This window comes from Athalia rosae, chromosome 4 (genome assembly GCF_917208135.1).
Source record: "Athalia rosae chromosome 4, iyAthRosa1.1, whole genome shotgun sequence".
In the NCBI taxonomy this organism is placed as follows: domain Eukaryota; kingdom Metazoa; phylum Arthropoda; class Insecta; order Hymenoptera; family Athaliidae; genus Athalia; species Athalia rosae.
The window spans coordinates 3,324,168-3,351,888 of record NC_064029.1 but is presented as its reverse complement, the minus strand read 5'-3'; the positions used below and the strand labels follow the sequence as shown (position 1 = coordinate 3,351,888).

The following is a 27,721-nucleotide window of genomic DNA, read 5'->3' as shown; positions in this document are numbered from 1 at the left end:
ATTCAGGGGACTTCGATACTCCAAATTTTCGTTTCCTTAGGATTTTCTAGACATATCCGTAGACGGAGTACCGATACTAGACAACGACACGCAAATGAATCGCGTGCATGCCGTTCGAATTAGATTCTCTGAGGACAAATAAACGCCCCCTCCTCATTCCCCGGTATAATAGAAATTAAGACCACCTGCGATGGAAGCGTTTGGTAGATCGATTTATGATGATTGTCGTTTATCAGGAAATACGTTCGGACGTTCGGTGATTGAATGCAAAAAATCACGAGCTCAGGATTGAGAAAAAAAGAAAAAGAAAGTTTTCGGTTTGACTTATCATCTTATCGTTGAGTGATCGTGAAGAAAAAAAAATGAAGTATTCTCTAGCGTGGCAAAAATTGGCTGATGAACGAAAACAATGTAATTGTAAAATGATGGAGACGAATACAGCAATTTGTTGTGTCCTGACGCAATTGAAATCCGTCCACGTTTGTCGAATGCGGAGTGAAATGCATAATCGATAGATCTTCGGATCAGTGCAATGTCCTCATTATGCAATAAATCGCAGGTTGCTGAAAGAAGCGTTCGTTTCACGGGTGAACACGTTGCTCTTCTATAAGACTTGTGAGAAAGTAGTGGAACTGTGGAATGTACCGATATTTTTTTCAGGTTCCGTCAGCCTACGAAGCGCCACGACCCGTGCTGGAACGACCATAATATCGTGACTATAGAAAGACGAATCAAGTGATACGGCGATGTAAAAAGTCTAGACTTATTTTACAAGATGAATTTTACGCTAAAAGTATTGCAGGTAGATCAGGTTCTGTGACTGAATTCAGAACTATCCGTTTAGATAATGTTATATTTTTTCTAATTTCGTTTCTGTTTGTATACGTTCGCCGTAAAAATGTGGGAAATTATAATATTCGGCGATTGTGCATATTTTCAGAAAAGTGAGATTCAATTTTTTATATTTATATATTTACTACAGTTGTAATCATGTAATTTCAATTGGTCAGACGTAAATGTACCACACAAAAATCTTGGGCCAAAGTGACATAAATATCACGGTGTAAATGATATGAAATTATACCTAAGAGTCGCAATTGGAATATGGTATATTACAAATTCTTTGGATTATAAAGATGACTTGAAATGATAATGTTATATCAAAAAACCATTGACTCACCAGCTTTTCAACGGCTGAGGTCTAATTAGTTTAATATCCAGCAACGAAAATTAGACACGATTAAATTATTGTTTGTACGACGTTGCGTTTCCGAACACTGCAACAGGCGATATAGGATATGCAGACATAAATGGTGCCGGCAAGAAATGCAGTATAGCAGCCATCTTTGCTGCCGAATGCAGCCAAAGAGCGCAGCGCGCATTCTGTATGCAATCCTGAATGAATTCAAACGAAAGGTTTTATAAATGTGGTGCAGCATCGCACCCCTAACTCAAATCTTTAGTCAACGATAGCATATGCAAATATGTTGGACACTATCTATGCACATACGTACGATAAACGTATAACATTCATTCAATTCATATTATGTTAGTTGGAACTAAATATAACAGATGCAAATCTATATAAAATGTACCGAGTTTTCACTTCCGTGAAATTTCTTAAATCGTAGAGGTGGTTACATCTGTTCGAAATAATAAGCTTATACAAGAGGTGTCCACCGAGCCAATGCTGAAAATGATTGGTCATTACTCATTAGCAAGAATTGTTACTATTCTCAAGAATTTCAATTAGCACGTCACTAATTCTATTCTACTTACAACTGAAGATTTCAAACTAAGTACTTTTTGCATAGCTTATTCTGGTTAATTACAGATTTATTCATGGTGCGATAGTATCCGCAATAATACTTAGCTCGGCTGAATACTACATTAAAAAAATTTATATAGCTCTTGGCTGCCTTGCCCAAATTAAAAGTAGGAGGCATGATTCGTACAGCTAACTGCGGGAGAATATTGCCTAAACACGCTTTGACGATGAGGATTTGGATTTTTTAAATATTTGATAAGCACCCCTCGTCAAACGATTTTCGCATTCTTCTTATTTTTCCCTTCAATTAACCCGAGACTAATATAAAATTCTTCAGTAAAACTATGTACTGCTAGAAATAAACTGAAGATATCGATGGCATTTTCTCGTTGTACGAAATCGAAAATCTAGTGCAAATGATTCGCACTGGAATCATCGGATTTATTAAAAAAATCCGCTTTCTAAGTTTAATATCAGAGGTGCCACCTATTCGTACTGCCTGCGACTACTGCATTATCGATGCGTTTACTGATAACAAACATTGTGTAGTGCATTGTGATCAACTGTGATGATGGAGTAGGATCACGGTATGCGAGATGGAGTGAGAACATGCCTATTGCTCTCTCTGCATCATTTTGCCTTTTAATAATGGGTGGTGGAAAGTCTGATCAAAGTATCCAATGCTTCCTTCATGTGATGTACACAGGCCATTTGTGACGTATAAAGCTTTGAATCGACCGTAGCTCAAAATTGGTGAATATGACAATATCCTAATACTTGTATTCTTCGTTAAACTATCAGTAATCAAGCTATGGCCATTCCTAGATCTAAATCAGAAGGAGAGTGGTAATTATAGTTTGTTTCTTAGATTTGTTCTTGTTGTTGCACGAATAAGTAAATCGCAGGTGCAATGGAGGTAGACCATAATTGGCAATGCAAGTCTATCTTGGGTAAAGGTGGATTTGGTATCGTAGAACTTTGGACAAATATAAACACCGGTGATGAACTAGGTAGGTTTTGAAGCAAGATGATATTGAGTGGTGTTATTAGCATCAGAGCTTCAGAGTTTGTGCTACACTGTCATACTTATACGCTTACAATATAAATTGTAGGCTATTGTTTAGTCATTCATTATATGAAATGCTCCTTTCCTTCACTCTGAAATCTCACAACTTTGAACGGATACTCATTAGTTACTTAATTTAATTTGTTAGCTATAAAAAAATGTAAATCTGGTAATGCTGTATTAACCGAGAGGCAAGAAGAACGATGGAAAGATGAGATAAAAATCATGAACAGGCTGCAACACCAAAATATTATTGCCACAAGACCTGTTCCAGATGAAATAAGAAGGATTATAGGGCCCTTACCAGTCCTTTGTATGGAATACTGCAGAGGAGGAGACTTACGCCATGTTAGTTTTATTCAAAACCTACTTTGAAATTTGATATTCTTCTATTTTGTATTCTCTACTAATTGATGAGATGAAAACTTTCTGAAATCAATTTGACCGAAGTGTTATTTAGGTACTGAATGAGAGTGAGAATTGCTGTGGTTTACCAGAACCAGATGTTCTTCAAATAATGAAAGATGTTTCCAGCGCGGTAGAGTACCTTCATTGCAAACATACACCTGTTTCACAGAGTATAACTCACAGGGATTTGAAACCTGAAAATGTTGTACTGCAACGGACAAATAATGAGGTATCATTTTTGCAGATGATATTTGATTTTTATATTTAGGATATGTGATACAATCATAGAAATGTTGACATTTCTTTATAGATAATCTACAAGTTGATAGATCTGGGTTATGCCAAAGAACTGGGCCACGATAGCATCTATGCATCGCTTGTTGGGACCTTGAACTATGTGGCACCAGAGTTATTATGGAAACATAAGTATAGTTGTTCAGTTGATTACTGGAGTTTAGGAATATTATTCTTTGAAATAATAACTGGATCCCGACCATTTTTGCCATCTGAATCAAATCCAGTGGCATGGTAAACTTTAGTCCTTCAATAGTTACTTACTGTCCATATAAACATGTATATTTCTGTTTCTTGTCTAATAGATGAATGCTCCCAACTTGAATATTACCTATTGTTTATTGTCTACAGGAGAAAACATATTGAGCACAAATCGTACAACGATATTTGCGCACAATATGTAAATGGCAGTGTGATACTTCAAGAAGATATTCCGGAACCTACAGACATAAGCCCGTAAGATTCCAATATGCAAATATCATATAAACCTCTTGGGGAAAAATTTTTTGATACAAGGTTTGGGTTTTCCATACATTGATAGATGTATCAGAGACGCACTGGTAAATTGGTTCAGACTCGTTTTACAATGGGAGCCTAAATATCGTGGATGTGAATTTATTAATGGTAATCACAAACCTGTCGTCTTCCAATTGCTCAGGCAAATCCTCTTGAAGAAGGTACATCTAAAACATAAAAAATCAGAATTATATACAAAATTGATCTGTAAGCAACGATCATATTGATTTTTTTGTTTGATGTACAGGTAGTTCACGTTTTCTGCGTATCAGAATATCGAATAATTAGTTATGAGGTAAATGAATCGACCACTTTGGGAAACCTGCAGTCTAGGCTGGAAGAAGACACCAAAATAGCTGTATCTAATCAAGAGCTCATTCGGTCTACTGGAGAAGCTATTACGGAAAATGAAGTATTACATGTAAATATCTCAGTTTTACAACAGAAAAAAATACACTAATAGGTGTGCATGCGGAAAAAATATCTTATCAAGTTCATAAGTTTTTCTAAAATAGATTTTTAGTGTATTGACTGCAATTCTTCGCCTTTCAGGATACGTTCCTAACGCTTTTTAGCAAAGAAGGTATTTTAATGCACCTACCTGCGCCTGACCTACCTGCACTCGTTGATAAGATGATAGTATCACCCAAAACGACTATGGGCATCTACGAGTTGAAGCAGTGCTATTCTGCAGCGATGTTTTTTATAAAAAAAGAAGTCAAGTTGTTGAAATGTTATATGAGGGCTCTCAGTATGAAAATGTAAGTACACCTGCCAAATCGAAATCAACCGGTCGGGTGTTCCACAGCACATAACTTTCACTATAGCCCAAGCAAGTTTTTCTTTCATAGAGACTTAATCAACTCAAGATTGGATACAATAATATCAAAGACTCGCGAAACGACTCTAGGGGTCGATGTGCTGAGAGCTGAATTCCAGTCCTTGTGTGAATCAGTAAGGGGTGGTGTAAATAATTGCCTTGAGAAGTGGGAGAACGATTTAAAGACAAACGCGATCAAACTAGAGCGTCTATCGGAAGGAGTAGCTGCCCTTGGGAAAAGATGTGATACGTTCCCACAAATACGTGAAATTTTGAGAGGGTTCATAGATATTGATTGGATGTCAAAATACGAAGAATCGTAAGTCACAGGCTCAACCTTTGGTGTTTTGATTTTTTTTTGATTTCGATGACCAAACTCACTTTCCGTTTTGATAATTCCTTTCATCCAATAGCTTAAATAGAGTAGCAGTTGAAGTTGATCGGTTAAAAACGTTACGTACGTCTACCAAAAACCGTCCAACTCAGATGGCACTGATAATAGCAGAGTTCCTAAAATTCCGCCAATCACAATTGAGTGACCCAAAATTCGCAAAAATCGCAAGGTATCTTATGAAATGAAATATTATTGTCTACGTTGGGTTTTCCCACTAAATGTATGACAACGATTTCAATCTTATAGGAAGTTTTCATTTTTTTCACTTTGCAGACACATCAGTCAGATGGCTAAACCGCAGGCGGCACAATATTTGTTAGAATTAGAAAATATTGTTGAATCTCCTGTTGCATTGACCAATGTATACCGGCAAGAGATTTCAATTATGAAAAAGAAATGGCAGAATCAAAAAGCGACAGTAAGTTCTTTTTGTGTTAGAGATCTACCCATGGTTGTGGAAGCTAACAATGACGCAGTTCTTTCATTATCGCCGACAAACAGCACAAACGTTGCAGCTGATAGCGTCATATACGACAACTTAGTCATACGATACATGTGAGTAATAATCAATTTTGTTTTTCTATTCTTCTTAAATAAGATTGACGTACACGTGTTTTTTCTCCAGGATGCATGACGTTATGTCCGACACGTTTGAAAGGTTGTTACAAATCCGTCACTTAAGTCTGTGATATGATAAAATCAAAGATACAATGATTTCAAAACGTATGTGATATAAAAAAAAGTGATTGAAAATATTATTTGAATATTCTATTGTTGGAACAAAATAGTACATTATGCAACAAGGAAATAAAGCTGTAGTATATTCCGGCGGACGACTGAACTGCCCGAGCAAAATTTCTGAGCGGCAGTATTCACTCGAGAGAATTTTCGGGAGGGCAGTAAGTCCGAAGGAATGATTAACTTTATTCCTGCGATGCATATGTATAGGATTTTATTTCTGACTCGACTGTGAAGACCACTTTTCGTCCCGCAAATTTTCTTTTCTTCGTAAAATGCCGGAGAAAAGTATAGTAGGGAATCAGATTCAACTTTAGTCCCGCCTTTCAGGTCAAAAAAGTTGTCTTTACGTTTCAGTCGGGAATAAGAAATTATAGTATCATAGATATATTCAACTATATCGGTGATAGTACTTGTATTATCTATCACGTGTTACAATTTTATACTAAATTAGCTGATCAGGTCACGCGATGCCGTGGCTCAGTTTATTAGTAATAGTATATAAGATTCATTATTGTTTCATAATAAAAATAAAGAAATTTTAACAAAGTTTGAACGTGAACTATCTTAACACCTAAATCTACATCTATCTATCGAGAATATATCACAGGAGACATTCAAAGCAGTTGAACTTGATATAATTCAATTCTTTCGAGGCAGGTAATGCCTCACACCCCATTTAATATTTGCTTTCTTGTCAGTCTTGACAAAGGTGTAGACAGGCCCACCATAGACTCGGGGTTTACCGTGTAATTGTTCCGCTCGGTAACTGCGTGCTATTTTGGAAATAATATTATGAAGAAATTAGTAATTCAATGGAGAATGATTTACTCTGTCTTACATCATGACAATGAGCTAGGAGTACTTACAAATTCCGGTAGCACACGCCATACTTGAAAAGAAAGCAGCACAACAGATCAAATAAATCTGAAATCCAAATACGACTCAACGTGATGTGATTGAATCAGTGATTATTTTAGTAATTTAACACTTACTATGCGTAGAAAATTCATTCTCCATTTCATTTTTCAGAACAATCACGTTCAGGAAGTGGACAGGTCTACTTTTCTTAATGAACTGGCAACAGGTTCAGCTTCTTTGTATTTCAAAGATATTGTTACGTTTCAATGATCACCAATTTCACTTTTCTCTCTTTACTTTCTCTTTACTTACAGTTTTTTGTGTACCAAAGTTCTCAAGATCTGATGGGTAAATAGTTTCTACTGTATACAGTGGACGAAACTTTCAATCACCCATTTAAAATCGTCTAATGGTATCTAAAATGTACTAGCCGTAAAGGGGAGAAAGACGCTCTTTTTAAACATACAGATATCTTCATTTTATTACAAAGTTGTGCACACATAGTTTCTACGGTCATAAATCAATTAACAATGATAAAATAAATATTCACTAACCCTTTCCCATGTCTGGGAAAATTTGTAATCTGTTGTCGTATGATTTTTATTGAATACATACAATAACACATGATCAATTCATACCTATACAAAAGTCCCATGTGATCTAACTTGAGTAAAAAAACCAGTAGATTTCTGGAGCGTTAGTTAAGGAGATGCATTCGCTACTGGCTATTATTATCATTTATATCCTATCAATTGAAAATCAAATGAATATGGAAATGATACAGGAAACAGAATATTCAGCTCTACCTCTGGACCGAGTAGATAGTTTTTCAAACAGTGTGCCTTTTAGGTACTACATAGGTTTGTCGTCAACACTGTGTTACTATGTATATTTAATTGACTTGATTTTTGAATTTCAGTATCCATTAAGCAGTTGATTTTTTCAATTCTAACTTCTCTGATATAATAACATAAACACCGATGAAATTTTTTTATTTTCTAACTAGACTAATTTTGTTTCAAACTTTGAATCTGTACAACAGTAATAATTTAATTATTTATCATCGAGAAAAATAGGGGGGCAAAAAATACAGTTCCATAAATAAGTTTCAACTGCAAAGATCTGCAGGTGATGACACAATATTAAGTCAGCCTTCTAGGTTAAAAAAAAGACGTGAATGCATCACCTCAATAGTTACTAGTATATTAAAATAACGGGCTTCATTCATTGTCACTGATATCCTCGTCTGTGGTAAATTCGGAATGTTCATCAACAGGATCTACATCCTCTGCTGTTTCCTCATCAGAGATATCCCATTGCGGATGTTCTGTTGGTACTTCAGGGGCTTCTTTAACGTCCAACTACGTTTGGGAATGCAAATTAATGTAGATAAACTATACTAAAATCGGCTTTACTAACCAGTGATGCAGGTAAATAATCATTGATATGGAATTTCAAACTATTGTTATGCTATTGTTAAAGTTTATACCATGAAGACGAAATAAGATGAGTTCAAATTACCTTTATATCTTGGGCTTGGTCAAAGCCAATGTAAGAATCACTACGCAAGCAAACAGTGAAGGTGTAAAGACCTGGCCAACGAGGTGCGGTAAATCGTAGTTGGACCTCTTCAAAGTTTGCCAATGACGTGATGTGCACTGGCGCGGTGAGCAACGTATGACTTTTTCGATCGCAAATATATGCCCACCAATATTCCTGCTTTGCTTCTGGGAATAGAGGACAATGCACGTCATGTGAGAGTTTGCTCCTTCCTTCAAGGATTTTCTCCCGCTTTGAGATCCTCTGCTGAAATCTGGTAAACAGAAAATAACAAAGGCAATAACTCGAATGAATTGAATTGATTTCAAAATCTGCAAATCCGTTAATGCAAAAACAACTCACCTTTCCCATTCTGTGTCGTCATCATCAACTGCGGAGTCTTTCTTATCATGAGAACTTTCTTCATCATCACTTCTCTCTGTATCGATTTCTGTGTCGCTAACATCTGAAACCCCTTCTTTGTGTGAATCTTTTTCAAGTTTGGCATCATCTTTTCTCCTACTATTTGGTGTATTATTTTGTTGAGTCGAACTCGCAGTTGCTTGAGTTTGTACTGGTACGGCTTTGGGTGGTGGTGCTTTCTTGTTTGCCCCCTTTTTGTTTGACTTCTTAGGGCCCTTTCTTTGCCTAACCCAGGCAGGCTTCTTAACAGCTTGATTTTCTTCTTCTACAACCTCTTCATTACCTTCTCCAGCAGCACCAGATTTACTATCATCAATTATGGTTTGTTCCTTTACAGTATTGTCTCCAAATAAGTGTTTCATGTCTTTACGTGTCAGGGACACTGTCACTGTGACTATTGCTCCTGCAGTATAAACTGTCGGGTTTTCGTCATCGATAACTGAAATGAGTATGGCAAAATATTAGACTTCATATATGCTGTCAACTTTTTTCCTTCACGTGTTTTTTGCTCATTAAATAATCAGCTTTTTCTACAAACCTTCAGAGCGGACTTTAAATTCAATGTATGGCATGCTGCCCAGAACTTTCATTATATCTTCGTATTGGCTATCGGTTAGAGCTCTGAGAATTTGTCTCCGTTCTTCTCCTTTCAATTGTGCAAATTGTTGAAGACTTTTAATTTGACGCTGGGAGATTGAAACGAATTAAACTTTTATTCAATATAATCATTCCTTCCAGAAATTTTGAAGGAAAAAGCATAAGTACCTTCTTGGCAAGGAAATACTTCAGATTATCATCTGTAATATGAGGCAACTGAAGTAGAGGGTTCCTGAACTCCCAGAATCCTTGTACAATCATAGGGCACAACTTCATGCAATTTTCGATGGTTTCGATACTTGGTAATCGCTGAACTGCGAAAATTGAAAGCACAATAATGCTACACCGTGCATTGAAACTTACATTTTTCGATATAATACCTGATAGCCCACTTACTTCGCCTAGCATATGCTAACAATATCAATTGATTAACGCAAGTAACCATCTCTTGTATAAGATAAGGACACTTTTTCACAATATACTGTCGATCCTTCTCCAGAGTTTCCGGATTTAAGGGCATTCGAGATAAATGAGCATGGAGCAATGCTCTTGCTTTGAGTGAATAAACGTAGCACAAAGGCCTCTCCTTATTTTTGGCTCCCAAATTACTGATCTGTTTAATGAGCTGTGACAAATAAAATCAATTGACAATTGTTAATAGTAAAACAACAATATCTTTCTACCAGCACGCAAAACTTACAGCTGGCACTTCTTCGTTATCACCAGGCCGTTCTACGATTTCATTATTGCGTCCTTTGTAAAATTCATAAGATGCAGCAAGGATCATTATCACTCGTTTCAGAGTCATAGATGGGGTTTTGTGGAAAAAGTAATAGTATAACTGTGTGGTGTCCAACAGCACCTAAGTTGTAAAAATAGAAAGCTTGATTGGTGTGGCTCATTACGCATTATTTGGAATGAAAAATATCAAACAAATGTATGTTGTACCTGGTCACCGGAATACCGAATACTTCGGTACCACCACATACCAACCACAGTAGGCAAAGCAACCATAAAAACCAGAGCATATAATCCCAGTACCCAAACTGAGTTTTCCTTCTCTACAATCCACGACGGCAGGGCTATTCCAAAACTCATAGCTCCAGGACCATCCGGATTACCATACTTTTCCCAATTCTTTCGTGCTTCATCGTCGGTTAATGCCTGATAAGCTGATAAATATTTTGCTAGTGTTAGAAAATATCCTGCACTTGAATAGCTCAAATAAAGCTGATATATGTTACCTTTCGTTAGTTTCATGAAGGCCTTTTCATTCCCTGTTTCCTTATCTGGATGGAGAATGAGCGATAATTTTCGATAAGCTTTTTTAATTTCGCCTTGTGAAGATCCCTAGAAAATCATGAAATACTCAAGATTTGAAGGAATTGGAGATAACAAAATTGTGAAGAATAATATTCTTACTGATGGAACACCCAAGATTTCAAATGGATCAAAGTTAGCCATTTCATAGTCAAACTGGGAGACTTTGTACGCTAGTAAAATAAGTACAACCCAGCCAAAGATGATCAGGAACTTCCTGTAATCATAATTGCCATTGATAATCTTGAAAGCAATAATGGACCGTGTGGATGACCGAATACAAAATTATCATCTTACGTAAGTAATGCCTTGGTCTCTTTCCAAGGTTCACTTGACTGTAATATAATTTTTTTCTTTTTGCATCCATCACACTGGCATTCTTTGGAAACAAGTTCGGGATCTGTTAGAAACAATTTTGAAAGAGTTTATTAGGAAATAATTTTTGATTCATGTCTAACAACATGCTAGTTCAATAATTCAATTGCCATTCAATACTTCCAGAGACTGCTAAGTAGCTATGCTGTCAGCAAAGTTGAAAAATTCAAGTCCGACACTTTTGATGTTTAATGGAATGATCACTTAAAATATAGAATCCTGAATTCACATTGTGATCTTCTGGCCAAAGGATCATGCTAAATAGTCACACCGCTTCATTTACTTTATTTCTCTATAATTCGATAGTTTGTAGGTATATCATATGGAAACGGAAATGATAGAATTTGGGCCAAAATCAAGGACAGGTCATTACCCTTCCACCAATAATCCGTTGACACTTACCTAATGGATTTGATTTTTGGATACAGGTGGTGGGAACTCTACAATCTTATTAGAGATATCAAATACAGACGATGATCCATGAGAAGCACATGACAGGTCACAGAATCGTGGTGACAAAAAACCATTTTTTTACATAGATTTTTATATATCTGACAAACGTTACCTGAATAGAAGTTTAATTGATATTCTAACCTTGTTTCGGCCGACGTGGCCATAAATAGTAGGTCCCAGGTATTAGCAGTAGAGCCAAGAACGAAAGGAGAAAGTAAAAAAATGTACCACCACTTTCGTCATACTGAAATTTTTGTCCACTCATATTTTATCCCTCTCGACTATTGCTTACCACTTTTTATTTAATAAATATTATCAACTTTATTTAGTACTAGAGTGCCATAGAATGAAGGTTATGTGTGTACACCCGCTATGGCCCCATGACCCGTGCACAACCGTTCAACGAACGTCAACGACGATGACGACCAAACGGGATCCCGACCAAACCTACGACGTCGCCGCTGCCAACTCATCGGGTGGTAAAACTGGAAAAACGTAGGAATAATCAGAAAAACGTTATGGCTGTACTGTTTGTTTGGCGCGTTTCTTCGGCGATTGCTTCAGAGGTTTCTCAACACGTTGAAATGATTTTCAAAGTGAACGCCTGACATTAATATCTCCAAACACGATGGTGATCTCCTCATCTCGTGAATAGCAACGCGGCTACATCCAGTAAAAGAAAAGAAGAAGAATCTTGCAAACAAATAAGGAAAAAATAGTGATAATCTTGAACTTCCACCAAATTTGAAGGTTCAAGGTGTCTGTTTAACGTTTTATTACGACTGTTCAAATTTTGTCATGTTTCTTCATTTCTAACTGACAAAGTAATTTAAGAAACGATGAATATCATTTGCGCAATTTGCACTGAATTATTTCTACCTTCGGACGATCTACATTTCTCTCCATGTGGGCACTTATTCCACTACGCATGCATTTGTGAGTGGTTGAAGAGGTAAACAACAATTGATGAATCGCTGTAACCATCAACTTCAACCATATACCTTTAACTGAAATCTAACTTTTATATACCTCTTATATAATCCAAGATTTGTCGTTGAAATCCAAGGTACAGCAAGTATGTGATGTCAGTCTTATCCCACAGTTTTTCTCATTGTCAGGTCCAAGACTTGCCCTCAATGTCGTAAGGAAGTCACCAGCAGAACTATTCGAAGAGCCTTCTTTACTTTTGGAACGTATACGACTGATGATTCTGAGACAAATGTAGCAAAACTTGCCAGCACAATCGATAGCTTGAAGCTTAAGTTAATGCTGTTGGAACAAGATGTAAAAAATTGTGGGGAACAAAATACGATCTTGAAAAACCAAAATAAAGGTCTCAGAGCAGAAGTCAAACATCTTGAAGCAAAAATTGAGGAACAGAAGTCCATTATTTTCAGCTTCAAGCAACAGCTGAAATACATGAGCGAACTTGACTCTAGTCTAGCAACAGCTAAGAAAGATGTGGTTAGATTGAGGAAGAGTCTTGAAGAATTTCAGCAGTGAGTTCTGCAGAACCATGCACCATTGAGAAATGCATTTATTAAATTCCACACTATATACTTTTTAGATTAATTAAAGACAGAATTTCCAAACAGCTAAAGCCAATTACTGGGATTAATTTCCTAGTAAGAGTTGTATGTTGTAGTTGTCTTTCAATGTTTCATTATGCATAAGTATTCAACTAATGTCACATTATTCCAACTACAGTATACAAATACTCCTGACCGGTTCACATGATGAGGTAGAAGAACTTCTGAATCATGCAACTAGTGCTAAGGAACTAGCTACGTATGTTTCGGTGATGAAAAGGTATTGGCCCACTTATAGAATGTCAACATATAAACGAAGCTGTAGAGGGAAGTCATATATCAGAAATTTACCGAATCTGATTACAGGGAAATTGAGACTAATGTACAAAAGCGCAGAGAAGTGCGGGGAAGGGTGAGACAATTGGAAAAAGAACTCCAGAAACATACTGACGAGCAAAAAAAGTCCATGAACCTCAATGCCGCCTACAAGTGAGAAATTCTCTCGAAATCAAGTTTGGAAAGCACCTGTATTATACTTGTAATCTAATTTTAACATTGGTGTTATATGTTTCAGAAAACTGCAAAGAAATTTAATACAATGTGAAAATGAGAAATTATCATTGCAAGATAAACTTGATAGTCTCACGTGCCAAATTGGTGCCACAAAGGTTCCAGAGACTGATGCGCCGAAGCAAGATATAAGTGAAACTCCAACTCCAAAAGAATATAAAAGTTGTCAGTCACCCCAAGTAGTAGTGTTGAACTCTGACACTGATGCAACGGTAACATTTTAATTAATACGTAACAAACTTACATATAGATAGTTGGCGACCTTTATTACAAATGTTACAAAGTCATAATAATTTTTAGCCTTGTAAATCAATTGAGGTAAACAATGACAAGGAATCATCTTGTTCTTCCACATCGACTGAGGATGGAACTAAAGTAAAGCAGTCTCTTTCAATCTTTTCAAAGAAATCAAGAATACCATCATTACCAGAGGTACAGTGTAATTTTCCTGTTGCAATTTTGAAAGCTTTTCCGCCAAGTATCCCGTGTCGTTTGATTCCATGGTAACGTAACGATTTTTCATCGGCAATAACTAATTACAGCGGAAGCCTGAATCACAAGGAATGTACTACGATGGTTTTGGAGGTCATTCGAAGATTGATGTGTTTCCCAGCCCACTTCCTAGATTCAAAACAAAAGTTCTGAAGAAGAATTTGATATCTATTAAACCGAAGCGGCGCAAGCTTAATTCAGACAACTTTTTGCAAATTGACTTGACATAATCTGACATAGAAGGTGACCTTTTTGTCAAATGTGTTGTGATGTAAAGCTATGTGGTAGTTCCTGCCTGATGTAACAAAAAAACCGCTAGACAATTATTTCTGCTATTTAAACCAATGAAATTTTTATACATAAGAATAGAATGTTTGTTGTTCTGAAATCATGTAATTTGTAAATTAATTTAAACAATAACACGAATATTTAATTTTCTGAAATGGATGACGCCTTATTTTCTTTACAATCTATCTATAGGGATATTTACCAATCTCCGCTTAACGACCGTTGACGGAAGGAACAACTAATTGTAAGGTATTGAGATGATTGAGACGATTCATTTGAACAATATCCTACAGTTTCTCACTCGTTACCGGGTCAATCGAATTATTACTGTGAGGGCGATCAGCGCCTGCTAGGTACCAATATCGAGAGTAGATGGCATGACGCATTCAGATTTAATTGTGATTCATTGTCGGCCGAAAGATTTACCAACTACCTCCAATCACTAACCGGAATCGAGGAGCGGGAGAAAATTCAAACAAAGTGACGGAGTCAAATTACCAGTGAATCGCAGATGTAAAAAAAAAGGAATCAATAAAAATGGGGATGGGAAGTCGAAATCTTTCAGAAAACCAAGCAACCTTTTATCCACCGTCATTGACGCCAATCTTTATGGGTGCTCCTCCGCCCCCAAAAGCTGAAGGTCCCACGTACGAAGGAGGGACAATAAGCTACTTTCAAAACTACCGAAATGAGACGCTTTCCAGATTTATGGTAAGACTATTCATAAGATTTACATCATGGTACCTGATTCTGAGGGTATTTGTCATTTGAAATAGATGCCACCTCACGAATGGGGTTCGCTGAGCACACCTTACAGTCCTAGGCCCGATTCAGCGACTGCGGCAAAGGTCCGCGATTATAACAAGGCGTTATCGGTACCACGAAATAATATCACTACGATTGATGCAGGCCGTATGCGGGAGATAGATGACCTGTACAAGGTTAGCGATTTCTTGATGAACTTGAAATATCGGCCGAATTTATAGATCTTCGACGGTAAACAACAATTTCCACAAATGATCCGTATAGGGTGTTCAAATGCATCGGCAACAGTACAAGGACCGTACCGGATCGCTACATCCTCTGACCTTCTTCAAGGCTGATGAGTACGCCTTCCAGTGTTCACCAGAACTCGTACCCTCTTATCTTTTCAAGTATCCAGAATCTTATACTGAATACAAGCGACCCCCCGTAGTGCCATTGACTTACGAGAGGATATCCAAAACCCCTTATATGCCAGATCTAGCCTTCCCTGGAATATATTCTTCTGACAATTGCATTGCTTACAAACGATGATCATTTATGCGTATCGACGACGAAAAGAATTCACATATTCTTAATTAAAACTCAATTTCATTTAATAAGTTGTCTTCCTACTCACAATAGCGACATAATCATTTACTCGACATCACTTTCATCATTGCAGCCCTTAGAATATACTTGATTCAGTGATGGATAATAATAATAATAATTACCACAACAGCAACAACAACAACGATAATTGTAATAATAATTACTTTCGGAAGATGGGTGCAAATGTCAGTGATTTTGAGGGTCGCAAAATATAAGCTGCATCGAAGAAGCGTGCTGATTGTGCGTTGATGAAACGCAGTAGATAATTTATACGTGATAAATTTGTTTGAGAATAAAAATTGCGAAAGGTATTATTTATTTTATTTTTTTTCACGGCTGCAGAGAAATAAATTGTCTCAACGGCTTCATACAGCCGCATTGTAGCTGGCGAGTACTCGGCCAACAGATTTATATACATTGCGTTCTAGGGATTTATTTGTTCAGCGTAATGATGTATGTACATGTTTGGGAAATACGATCCCGACACATGTGGAATAATAGATACAAATGCAGTAAAAATTCAACAGCCGCCCAGATTCTTTGCATATCTGTCGGCATAATAATATAAAATGACGTTATGCTGCTTCGTACGGATTATGAAAAAATATAAGCATACGATGACAAGAAACAGAAATCAAAGATATTCAGATGTGATAATAATGCTGACCATTATTATACTTTCAATTTCTAAATGATTCGAATTCAAATACATGCCTAAAATATTTTTTTAGTCGCAAATTATCGTCTCCAATGTATTTATTTTTCAGACTTTTAACTAGCTAAGGCATGAATCTGAACGTATGTGAGAATTCTGGCATCCTGGATACGATATGGACAAATTCCTGAGGGGCAACACTTCCCGTATGGTCCATATCTATCTCCGCGAGAACCTGAAGCCACGAATGAAATTCGATGAACAATTGATCGATAAATAATTTAATACGTATAGGTATACGTAACTAAATCCCATTAGAGTGATGAATGTGCAGTTTCTGATTAGGTTTACATACCGCCTGGGCAATGCGTTCGGAACTTTCTCGATCAATTCTAGGTTCGTTGTTCGTGTTGTAGCCAGTCAATCGCTCTATCACCGTAATTAGATCATCGAGCCCTAGCTGATTGTCGCCGTCAGTATCTAAAATCGCTCGTTAATATGTTTTATTATTTACATTTGGCTGTAATTGCTGCAGGTTTACGATTAACCGAAATTACCAAAGATTTTAAAAGCCCAAGCAGCTCTTACAGTGTCCGGACAATTTTCCGATAAAGCTGAGCACAAGTCAAGAGCATCTTCAAAACTCAAACATCCGTCGTCTTCCGAGGAGAAAACTTTCATGATTGAGTCCCGAAAGGGGTTGTGCTATGCGAATCACACGAATGAGACCGTGACATCGAACAATGAACGAATAGGACTCTTCGATAAAATTGTGAGCTTTTTTTTTTTACCTGAATCACTGGAAAAATCTTGCAAATTTCATCAGACGGAAATCTGTGGTGAAAATTCTCCGCTAATTCTTCCGATCCCACCTTTTTGAAGAGTTTGAATATGCTACGAAAGAAAAACGCTTGTGATATCGCCGATGAACGTTCACTGTGCTCTGATATCAAAATTAGGTACTTACTGCATAATTTCTGCTTTTGTCAGATACGTGAGCTGCGTATATTCTTCGAGCAGCTCCGGCGTGAGCTGTTTCGTACTAGCTGAGTTTCCCATAATTACGGAGGTCTGTTATAATGAATCGCGGAACCCTTAAATTAGATACTATTAACAGTTGACAATGCCTGCTAACTCGGGCAGGGCAGTATAATAATTATTCAAAGTCTCTCGCAAGCTTTGGATAATTTATTTCGTTTTTCAATCGAATGGGCAGCGTCACGTTTCACCTGTTCATAATTATAACTTATATCTGTAGTCTAATCGCTTCCGATTCCTCGATGTTATATCTCCGTGTGTCAAACTCCCTTTACTTCGAACGTAAAAGTTTATCCATAAAACCGGCAACCGAATACTCGTATCTCAAATTTTTAAATTCGACCACATATAAATACAACCAAAGGTACGACATATGTTTTAGAAAAATATGCGATTACGAACGTCGTTTTTCTTTCGACGGAAAAGTTAGAACGGCATACTGGAGGTGAAATTCACGAACCTTGGTAAAAATACTTCGGTATCAAACGCGAAGCCACGTCCCCAATTTCTTATCCGCTTCTTCTTCCTCTTCTCTCCTCTTATTTTTCAATACCTATATTCTCTACCATACGTGCTGACACGTTCCGACTTTAAGAGTCACGACGACAACAATACAGAGCAAGTCTTAGAATTAGTCAACACGGAGATGTCCGGTCACCGTGGTGCGCCAATCTTATCAGTAAACGGAACACAGCCATACTGCTTACACCTGCTGCTTTGTAATCTACGCGTTTCACGCTATGAACAAAAATATTATTTATGCTCGATTCGATAGGTCTAGAGGAAGGCTTGAATTATTGTTAGATTGATATGCTTTCAATGATTCGATCGAAGGAACCGCGGCGAACTGAGAACTGAAGAAAACGAGTCTCGTTTTTTCATGCACAGTGTCTCGTCGGCGGATGATCTTGACTGAAGGCGACGACCCAGGTTTATATATATAAAGATAGAAAAAATTGTGTAAACTAGCTGGGAGGCATACAGGATGCGGTTGGGAGATACCGGTTGCATGTATTTGTATTTCCTCGTCATGTAACAGCTCTCCGCGTGGCGAAGACATTTTGAATAATATGGGAATGATGAGCACGCTCGCGGGAGGCTTGAATTGAAGTGAGGAGAAAAGAAAAAAAAAAAAAAGTCAACTCATTATCTTACTGGAATTATTCAAAAATCTTATCTCCTGTACAAACAACGGCGGAGAATTACTGATTTTATACTATTAGCACGTTAATCACTACCGCGGCAGCTGGTGAAATTTTTTCACCAAAATTCAAATAAGGGATTAGCGGCCGCGAATTGTGGTATTTGATTACCCTATCCGCACTTGAAATAATTCCCCAACCGGGGGAATATCAAACTCACCGGTAACGTTCGCGAGTTTAAATTAATTTAGTAACAATCAGGATTATTGGTTTTCAATCAAACGCTAATAATTCACAAATTTATGCAGAAGATAATAACGCTAAAGTTGGACACCACGCTCCGCGTGAATTTGTCAAATCAACCGCATCGAACGGTCCATTCCCATTTAAAGCCATGTGTCTGATGCATCCCAGCGATTATCGCGAATCGAAGCCTCGAAATAAGATGACATTACCCCTGAACTTTATCGCTGTTTTATTTTCCATCAATTCATTTTTTACAGCGAGATCTCTCGCCTACCGTGTATGAACGGCAGGCGAAGTCCGACGAATTTTCGCGGTACAATAATCCCGGATATAAAACGGCGAATGCCTACTCGAACGGGTAACGAAAATCGGCAAAGTTGATAAGCTGCTTCGAATAACTGGTTTACTGCAGCAGCCACAGAATTGTTCCAGAGAGAGCGGAGCAACGTACGGTGACGTATCGATGTGTCAACGGCAAGTATATGTCAGGCTAACTCTGCACGGTATCGGGGCCTTGATCGGACGATACTGTGCCGGCCTCCGTTCGTGCCCTCTAAACCTGCCAGCGAACTGCTGGATACGGTTTGACACGAATTTCTATGTTTTATTATTGTACGTAGAAATGACGATTGAACCGTGAATTTTCGATTCGGTCGAAGGTGACGCGGTATGACTTTCGATCTCTGGTTAATTGATTCGATGCGATATTGTATTTACTCCGCAGTCGGCTGATAATTTTTAAGGACACATCCGCAATGGTGAAAATCTTTCTGGGACACTCCCTACTTGGAATGCAGAGGTAATATTAGAAACTGATAGCCGAGCGCGCTACCGTACTTGGATCTCGAAATGAACTTGGGTCGCGTTCTGCATAAAAATTCAAACGTCAGAACGGGGCGAAAAATCATCCTATATGCTCACGATTCAGATAAGAAAACTCGTCTTAACTCTTTCGCATGAAACCGCACGGGAAAAATACCACGCGAAGTACCGCAGGTGTGAATTGTAAGAGGAATACGACGAAACAATCTATACGTAATTGCATCTACTTGTCAAAAATTGACCCAGGATCGTTTTTTCAATATTTATAAAACCACCGCGATTCGTCGTATTTTTTCGACTGTAACGTTTCGTTTCATATTCGCGTATGAAAATCGCGATTCGCTGCTCACGAGATAGCACGAGCAAAATTTTGGAAAAGAGACGCTTTTCTCAGGGTGAAATCTCCTTGACCGAGAACCCCTGCGACTATAACTACGTGGTCACGTGAAGTATCGCATTGTATGTTGCGAACGTTAGCGCCTGATAGTTCCATATCTAACTTTCCTGGCATCGCATAAAGTACTTTGTACGTACTTACATCTATACGTGCATATCTTTTATCGTATGTACATGAATGTAGTATACGCCCATGTATCGCAGTTGCGTACATGCACCGCGTCCTCGTCGAAAATACAACGAGAGCATGGAAACTAAGCAGATATTCACGCGGCGCATACGACAACGGAGACCCTCGAGGGACCCCTCTCGTCTTTGAATCGTAATCACCTACCGTGTACTTGACCACGAAACGACCAACTTGACCATTCCCCGAGCCCAGAGCGCGACACTCGAGTAGCTAGGGCAGGGGGGGGGGGGTAACGATCGAGTTAATTGAGGATTAAATTTTGAGCACTTTGCACCGAGTCTATCGGGCAATACGCTTCGATATATTTTTACGCGATTTCTTTCTTTCTCTTTTAATCAGACAGAAGCTATGCAATATTTTGCAACGAAGAGGGGGGGGGGGAGGGAAGGAGGGAGGGGTGATATAGTTTTCAGAAAAATTAAATGGTAATTTAATTCTGGATAGATTAAAATTTTGTTTAATTATATGTACTCAATTAGTATATACCGTCGATAGTCGGGAAGTCAAGATCCAATAACCTCTAGTAATTAAGAGCTTTAATAAATTCCTGCATTTCTCTCGGAAACCTGCACTTCCCACAACTCGAGACGGAACTCCTAAATATCACTAATTACTCATAGATTAGGTCGGGTAGGATACGTACCCTTGTAGCTGATAATTGCGAATTATTGAAAGCCGAGTCTTTTTTAGAGGGGCTTACAAATATGAAAAATTAGTCACAAATTATTGCCCCTATTCCAGAAACCTTGAGAAACAATGATACAATTTTAAAAGCTCATTGGGATGTGCAGCTTCCCCATCCTATTTTTCAATGAATAATTGCAGGTACGTCCTACGGTTTGAAAAAATGCCGGAAGACAGACCTACGATCGCACATCGCGACGTCAGATCTTGTTGCATGAGTATATTAAAAAAATACGATTCATCGGGGAAGAAAAAAATGGACCAGAGGTAGTTTGTGAGGCCGGAGGGTGGAAGCTCATTGCGTCCTATTTCAGGGATTGAAGAGCTGAGATTTCGCGGAGTAACATGTCTCTCCGACGCCGACTATTATACCGCTTTTAAAAAGCCATTACGATGACGGGGAACACGAATCTAGGAGGAATCCTCCAGAATCTAGAGTTCAGACCGAGGGTGGCAACATACGGGGGAACAAAACATAGTTGCTCTCTAGATTCTGGAGTTATCTTCTCAGGACCATTCGCTAACTCTAGTCCGGAGGACGCCAGACGTCGACTATGGACCGAGTATCTATTAGGTGTAACTCTCACCCTTCGCGTGTAATGAATGCAAACTATCATAATTATAACGCGCGCAGAATTAGGGGTGTTTTATCGAGTGTCAGTTGAGCAGTGTCAACGTCGCCCCGATGCGTTAGATAAAAAGGTGCAGTTATGCTTCTTTATTATCCCTCTTTGTCCGGATCCGGTCCGGTAAACTGTCACGTAAGGTAACGAAGGAAATAGAGTATAGATGTGTATAGAGCTATACGGAATAGCCATTTCCCTTTTTTTTTTTTTTTCAGTAACTACTAAATTTCACTACTGTCTGCGTACTGCATCCACGATACGTTAAATAATTGCCATCTGTCAATTAAATTTGTCAGTAACGGACGTTACAAATTGTATTAACTGGGCTGCTAGCGTGAGTCGGAAACCGCTCGTGAACGACCGACACTGACTTTGCAGCAGCCCCCGTATCACCCCGGGCAACCACCACCGGGCACTCTGGTGTCTAGGCAGCGGATGTGCATTTGAATATACCTGCCACAGGTATGTATGCGCGTACATATGTATACCCGCTATATGCTAACCCTCCGCCTAACATCGGTTTTATCATTCTCGTACGGGTAAACCGATTTTACTCTTGCTGCACGAAGAGACAGATAATTTCGGTCTAAGTTAATTTGTGAATTTTTCACCCGACCGTCGCTCTATCGCTAAAAAACAAGGAAAAAAAAAAAAATAGACAATTCCTCGTCGTAATTAGAGTAATAAATTGATCCCTCCATACCCTCCGCGGTATCACGTATAGGAACAGAGTTGTTGTCGCTTAATTAAAGTATCTGACTCCAATTACGATTAATTACCTAATTATAAACGGGTATAACGACGTATCGTGGAGGAATATTTACCCTCACTTACCCGATTCAGTACATGATTTTATGAATAATTATATCGATGCGAAAATGTATTGTATGTATGTACTTATGGTAACCAACTGGCGACGGAAAATGTGGTCTTTTATTTTCTTGATTTTTGGACTGCAAGTTCGATCTCTTGCAAATCTATGCGGCTAGTTCGGAGGTATTTGAAAAAAGATAATAATCGGGCCACCGTCAGTCCTCCTAAAAAAAAATGGATAATTGATTACTTTTATTGTTGAGATGTTTTGATTTGAAAGAAACCGATTTTTATGGATCGGCTCAACCCCGAAGGTGACATCTCTCAACAAAGCGCTACGCTGCTAGCTACGCTGACTCCAGCAAAGCTCGGGTTCCTTCGTAGACCGAGAAATCCGAATATTTCGACCCAAGCATGGATTGCGACGAATCAAAGTGGGTCTACGACTAAAATCAATCGATATGTCTTATAATTTTTCTGCTCCCAACAGCGAATAATTGATGATTACTCGATCGATTGCATGAGTAGATGATTTTGGCTTGCAGATTTGGATTTTGGAGCTGATTACATGTGAGATTACTCTAGAAGAACCGAAAATAAATTCGATTTTTGAGCAAAAAATAAATCACTGTTTAATTTGGGTTTAATATGCTTTTCTGACGTATTTCGACCTCAGGAATCCGAATCTGAAAGAAAAAACGATCTATCTCTAAAATTGACCGAGTTATCGCCAATTTTCAGATTTTTGGGGTCAAAAATAAAAAATTCATTTTATGGTCTATCTTAATGTAATTTGAGCTCAGGAATCCGAATCCGAAAGAAAAATTGATCTATCTGCAAAAATGACCGAGTTATCCCCATTTTTTCGCATTTTTTTGCATAAATTTGAGGATATCTCGGAGGGAAAAAATCGTAGCTCAATTTGGACAACGGATTCGTGTTCCTGAGGTCAAAATACATAAGAAAAGTGCCATACGATCAATTTTAAAAAATAAAAAATTTTGGTCAAAATTTGAGATTTTTCCAAGGGGTACCCCTTACGATTTTTTCAAATTTTGGCCAAAAATTTTTATTTTTTAAAATTGATCGTATGGCACTTTTCTAATGTATTTTGACCTCAGGAACACGAATCCGTTGTCCAAATTGAGCTACGATTTTTTCCCTCCGAGATATCCTCAAATTTATGCAAAAAAATGCGATAATTCGGCGATAACTCGGTCATTTTTGCAGATAGATCAATTTTTCTTTCGGATTCGGATTCCCGAGCTCAAATTACACTAAGATAGACTGAAAGCTCAATTTTTTATTTTTGACCCTAAAAAGCTGAAAATTGGCGATAACTCGGTCATTTTTAGATATAGATCAATTTTTCTTTCAGATTCGGATTCCTGAGGTCAAAATACGCCAGAAAAGTGTAATACAATCAATTTTTAAACTACTTTAGTTTTGGCCCAAATATCGTTCTTTATTTTAGCTTCTCAAGGGTAATCTCACGTATAATCAGCTCAGGAATCCAAATCTGCAAGCCAAAATCATCAACTCATGCAATCGATCGAGTAATCATGAGGTAGAGAAAATTTTTTACTCACTATTACTTGATATTTTGAGCTGGAGAAATCTAGTCCGTTGTTATGTGGCCAAATCTTCATACAGCTGGTAAAATACGTTGTACCGGCTTCCCGGGACATCCCTTGGATACCCTCAATATCGTTTATTAAATAGTTATCTTACGGCGATATTACATCACGATGATAGAAAATTATTACAATATTAATAATAATTCTCATAACAAGTTAACGCCAGGGAAGCCTGCGAGCCTGGCCGAGACAGGGGCGGGGGTCCGTTCATTGTAATAATTTGGTACGAATTTTTGGAATCGTTGACGGTATTTTCGACGGTAGGAATGTACAATACACATGAAATAGACGTATTACAAAGATCACGAACACGTGTTTCAGTTTCATAGTAAAGAGATGTACGAATATAGAAAATTACACATAGATATGCGAGCAGTGGAAAACATTTGCGAAATAATCGCTCATCAATTATTAACTTTACAAAACATCGGGGTCTACAACTTTGACAAAAGTTTTCGCAGTTCTCGTCTTAGTATCTTGCCCGATGGATTTTTCGGGATATCCGGGATGAATCTGACGCCGCCTCGCAACCATTTCGCGGGAGATACCTGACCTGTGATCAGAAGATTTCAGTAAAGAATCATCAAAGGACCTCGTCTCAATAAAGCAGCGTGCATTTGGACCGTATTCATCCGCTTACCATCGACAAACTTCCGTATTTCGTCTGCGGAAACCTCAACTCCAGGTTGTCGGACAACAAAGGCCAGCGGAAGTTCTCCACTGTTCTCATCTGGTAGTCCGATTACCGCAGCCTCGCTCACTGCGGGATGATTAAGTAGGATAGCCTCGAGCTCTGCCGGTGGCACTTGGAAGGCCTTATACTTGATGAGTTCCTTGAGACGATCGACTACAAATATGTAACCCTCCTCGTCGTAGTAACCGATGTCACCTGTATGGAGCCAACCGTCTTTGTCGATGGTTTCAGCGGTCGCTTTAGGATCACCGCAATATCCCATCATCACGAGGTCCCCCGCGAAGCAAAATTCACCCTGCTGATTCGGACCAAGTGGCTCGGAGGTCTCCAGATCGATGACCTTCAGGTAAGTGTTCGGCGAAAGAATACCGGAGCTTCCCACCTTGTTCTTCGCTACCGGACTCAGGCTCACTATCACCGTAGATTCGGTCATTCCGTATCCCTGACGAATGCAGGATAGACCGAGGCGTTTCATAACCGCGGTCTGGATCTGTTACAAGTGCATTTGGGAGTGATTTATTCGTTGGACAATTTTTCCGAGGGGGGTTTAATCGAAAGGTAAAAGAAATATTTTCATGAAATCCACCTCCTCCGAAAGCGGGGCAGCGCCGCAGATGATCTCTTGAACGCTACTCAGGTCGTATTCACTGATAATCGGATGTTTGGCAAGGAATACCATGATCGGCGGTACCAAGGGTACAATCACCACTTTGTGGTCCTGTATAGCGCTCAGGAAGACAAACGGATCGAAGTCGCTCATCACGACCGCCTTGCCTCCGGTTGCAGTGAGTCCCAAGTTCAGGGAGAACCCGTATCCATGGTAATACGGCAGCAGACCGAGCAGCGGACGATCCGGACTCATGCTTACAAAATCTGGATTCCTAGAAAGTGGAATTTCGGGATTTACATTCGCCACGCGCGTCGACTCCTCTTACCACCGCAAACACGAGACGTAGGTTACTCCATAGTTACGTAATTATACGTGCCACGAATGTGACCTAATTAATGTCGAGCGAATTAAATTAATCGAAATAAACAACGGAACTATGTATCAAGAAATACATCGTTACACGTATCCCCATATAGCTTACGCAAAGTGTTGACCAAGCGTCATCAGATTGTGGTGAGACAGCATAACGCCCTTCGCGAGCCCGGTGGTCCCGCTCGAGCACAAAATAACGGCAACTTGTTTTTTGTAATCTGGAAACTGAACGGCTGAAAAATTGCTGAAATCTGACGGTCGTTTCGTCTCGGCCAATACATCCGGTAAAGTTGGAACGTCTTTGGATTCCGATTCTCCCGCAAGCTGAATGACCGAGGGTCGCGGTTTCAATTCCTCGACAACCTCCGACACGATTTCCTCGGTTCTCGGCGAAACGAAGATCATGCACGGCTTGGATATATTCAACGCGTGTAGCAGTTCGGCTAAAAAAATAAAGAGGAATTTATATAACTGTCCTTACGTTGTCCTCGGGCTGATCTCGACGGTCACCTTTCGAATAAGCCGGGTTTAAGGGCGCCAAAGCCGCGCCCAGGTAAAGCGACGCGAACGTTGGAATGATCAGATTCAGGCGATTTTCACTGCAAATAGCTACCCGATCGCCGGGCTTCAATCCACGTTTTTTCAGACTAACGGCCAAGTGGATACTTTGTTCGTAAATCTCTTTGTAGCTGATCTCCTCACCGGTAACAGCGTCGATCTACGAGACGTTTGGTCGAGTTAACTAAAAGTGTGATCTATTTTTTCAGACGTCATTCGATTCTTTGACGTTAGTTTTTTTTTTTTTTGATTGGATAAGTTATCGAGAAGTGGTAGACGACGGAAGAGAGCAACTCTCCGTATAGAGACCGAGTTGAGGAAAAGATATCGGTGTACCTACAACGATCGACGTTTGTATATGTATATATGTATGTACGTGCTCGATATCCGCATACATGCACACGATCAGAACTATCTTTCAATAGGATTCATTAAAAGCTAAAGTACCATTCACCGGTGATCCGCCGACCGGATGCCAGTTCTTGATTTCATATTGTCGACCGTTTTAACAATCACTTGTCGGACGGGCTTCGGCAGCTGATTTTTTATTACCGGCTGCTCGAATCCCGCGGTAAAAAAAAAAAAAGGAAAGGAAGGAAGGAAAAAAAAAAACAGATTCAACAGAATTTCACAAGGTAACGAATACTGTATACTTATAGACTTACTTGCGCTACCGTATCACCGTTTTTACGCAGGCAATCCAACATGTATTGCCCCAGCGAAATGTTCGGTGTTGGTTTCCCCGGAATTTTACTGGCCACGATATTCTTTCCTTCCAGCATTTTTCGGTCGCTTTGACTTCTGTTATTGCTCATTTTACTTCCTCGACAGGTGTTAACTCCCTTTTGACTACGAACTACCCGCGTGCGCTTCGCCTGTAAAAATTATTTAATGCGATTAAACTTCATGATATCCTACTCGTCCAGGTGTAACGTTCGTCAACGATTTTAATAATAATTTATTCCATTCGTACGAAACGGTCGTACCGCAACGCGAGCAATAATTCCTGCTGCCTTTTTGCCATTTATTTGCAAACTGTTATGCAACTGTCCAACGAAAAGTTAGCCGCGCATGGCATCATATTATAGCGAAGAAATTGAGGTCTGCGGTCTTTTTATGGAGGTACCATCCGAATGCATTCCGTTGAAAAACTCCGCGTTCGAATCGAGTGGATATTACGAGAATGTGTAATTTGTCAGTCGGTAGGAACGTGAGACTTTGGTTTACAATTCCGAGCAAAGTAGTCGGGGCGTATGTGACTACAGTATATATATATATATATATACATTCCGAAAGTTTGTTGATGAGTTAGACAAGAGAGTTTATGTATTATGAGCAACTGGGGGATGATGTCGTTGCGCGGTAAGCAACACGGTGTTGAAACGTAATTTTCGGGGGGGGGGGTAACTTGAAATGGAGAAGTCAGAAGGTTAC

At 38.8% G+C, this 27,721-nt stretch overlaps 7 protein-coding genes across 18 annotated transcripts in view; 3 read left to right on the top strand and 4 right to left on the bottom strand.

The window, feature by feature from the left end:
• LOC105689573 (protein FAM13B) overlaps positions 1-1,313 on the bottom strand; it is a 29,043-nt gene extending 27,730 nt beyond the window's left edge. Inside the window, exon 1 of the mRNA XM_012406696.4 lies at positions 1,181-1,313. The gene's annotated coding sequence lies outside the window, so the exon portion shown is untranslated. The remainder of the gene's footprint in view (positions 1-1,180) is intronic.
• Positions 1,314-1,338: 25 nt separating this feature from the next.
• LOC105689539 (inhibitor of nuclear factor kappa-B kinase subunit beta-like) lies at positions 1,339-6,554 on the top strand. Of its 4 annotated transcripts, XM_012406618.4 has the most exons (13): positions 1,339-2,521; positions 2,637-2,778; positions 2,983-3,182; positions 3,295-3,471; positions 3,553-3,770; positions 3,888-3,992; positions 4,078-4,213; positions 4,300-4,473; positions 4,605-4,813; positions 4,904-5,191; positions 5,286-5,435; positions 5,540-5,821; positions 5,892-6,554. In XM_012406618.4, the coding sequence occupies exons 2-13, from the start codon at positions 2,679-2,681 to the stop codon at positions 5,953-5,955; spliced, it is 2,103 nt and encodes a 700-aa protein (XP_012262041.2). In that variant the 5' UTR covers positions 1,339-2,521; positions 2,637-2,678; the 3' UTR covers positions 5,956-6,554. The 4 variants fall into 4 exon arrangements, with proteins under 4 accessions (XP_012262041.2, XP_048509643.1, XP_048509644.1 ...); XM_048653686.1 differs by having other exon boundaries at positions 1,339-2,778; XM_048653687.1 differs by lacking the exon at positions 5,892-6,554 and having other exon boundaries at positions 1,339-2,778; positions 5,517-5,723.
• A 764-nt stretch (positions 6,555-7,318) lies between these two features.
• On the bottom strand, positions 7,319-12,750 carry LOC105689587 (translocation protein SEC63 homolog). Of its 2 annotated transcripts, XM_048653685.1 has the most exons (13): positions 12,602-12,750; positions 11,714-12,057; positions 11,042-11,144; positions 10,847-10,961; positions 10,669-10,774; positions 10,373-10,596; positions 10,125-10,286; positions 9,821-10,049; positions 9,593-9,738; positions 9,366-9,513; positions 8,768-9,266; positions 8,387-8,678; positions 7,319-8,226 (listed from the first exon to the last, which is right to left on the bottom strand). In XM_048653685.1, exons 2-13 carry the CDS (start codon positions 11,835-11,837, stop codon positions 8,086-8,088), a joined length of 2,289 nt encoding a protein of 762 aa, XP_048509642.1. In that variant the 5' UTR covers positions 11,838-12,057; positions 12,602-12,750; the 3' UTR covers positions 7,319-8,085. The 2 variants fall into 2 exon arrangements, with proteins under 2 accessions (XP_048509642.1, XP_012262146.1); XM_012406723.3 differs by lacking the exon at positions 12,602-12,750 and having other exon boundaries at positions 11,714-12,183.
• On the top strand, positions 12,138-14,610 carry LOC105689548 (E3 ubiquitin-protein ligase TRAIP). Its single transcript, XM_012406632.4, has 7 exons — positions 12,138-12,524; positions 12,691-13,071; positions 13,280-13,381; positions 13,468-13,590; positions 13,676-13,883; positions 13,972-14,103; positions 14,214-14,610. Exons 1-7 carry the CDS (start codon positions 12,412-12,414, stop codon positions 14,391-14,393), a joined length of 1,239 nt encoding a protein of 412 aa, XP_012262055.2. The 5' UTR covers positions 12,138-12,411; the 3' UTR covers positions 14,394-14,610.
• Positions 14,611-14,910: 300 nt separating this feature from the next.
• On the top strand, positions 14,911-15,954 carry LOC105689588 (protein FAM166C-like). Its single transcript, XM_012406724.3, has 3 exons — positions 14,911-15,162; positions 15,228-15,392; positions 15,481-15,954. The coding sequence occupies exons 1-3, from the start codon at positions 14,989-14,991 to the stop codon at positions 15,745-15,747; spliced, it is 606 nt and encodes a 201-aa protein (XP_012262147.2). The 5' UTR covers positions 14,911-14,988; the 3' UTR covers positions 15,748-15,954.
• Positions 15,955-16,103: 149 nt separating this feature from the next.
• LOC105689589 (calcium and integrin-binding protein 1-like) lies at positions 16,104-19,269 on the bottom strand. 3 transcript variants are annotated; one of them, XM_012406727.4, is made up of 6 exons: positions 17,958-19,269; positions 17,427-17,530; positions 17,251-17,353; positions 17,017-17,164; positions 16,815-16,939; positions 16,104-16,694 (listed from the first exon to the last, which is right to left on the bottom strand). In XM_012406727.4, the coding sequence occupies exons 2-6, from the start codon at positions 17,516-17,518 to the stop codon at positions 16,584-16,586; spliced, it is 579 nt and encodes a 192-aa protein (XP_012262150.1). In that variant the 5' UTR covers positions 17,519-17,530; positions 17,958-19,269; the 3' UTR covers positions 16,104-16,583. The 3 variants fall into 3 exon arrangements, with proteins under 3 accessions (XP_012262150.1, XP_012262149.1, XP_048509662.1); XM_012406726.4 differs by having other exon boundaries at positions 17,427-17,553; positions 17,958-19,268; XM_048653705.1 differs by having other exon boundaries at positions 17,427-19,269.
• Positions 19,270-24,283: 5,014 nt separating this feature from the next.
• Positions 24,284-27,721, bottom strand: part of LOC105689544 (luciferin 4-monooxygenase) — a 72,811-nt gene continuing 69,373 nt past the window's right edge. For all 6 annotated transcript variants that reach the window (XM_048653694.1, XM_012406627.4, XM_048653692.1 and 3 more), the window contains exons 2-7: positions 26,953-27,162; positions 26,240-26,447; positions 25,839-26,172; positions 25,334-25,628; positions 24,694-25,237; positions 24,284-24,606 (exon numbers count right to left, since the gene is read on the bottom strand). In XM_048653694.1, the coding sequence (XP_048509651.1) occupies positions 24,488-24,606; positions 24,694-25,237; positions 25,334-25,628; positions 25,839-26,172; positions 26,240-26,447; positions 26,953-27,102 (1,650 nt within the window). In that variant the 5' untranslated portion in view covers positions 27,103-27,162 and the 3' untranslated portion in view covers positions 24,284-24,487. The remainder of the gene's footprint in view (positions 24,607-24,693; positions 25,238-25,333; positions 25,629-25,838; positions 26,173-26,239; positions 26,448-26,952; positions 27,163-27,721) is intronic.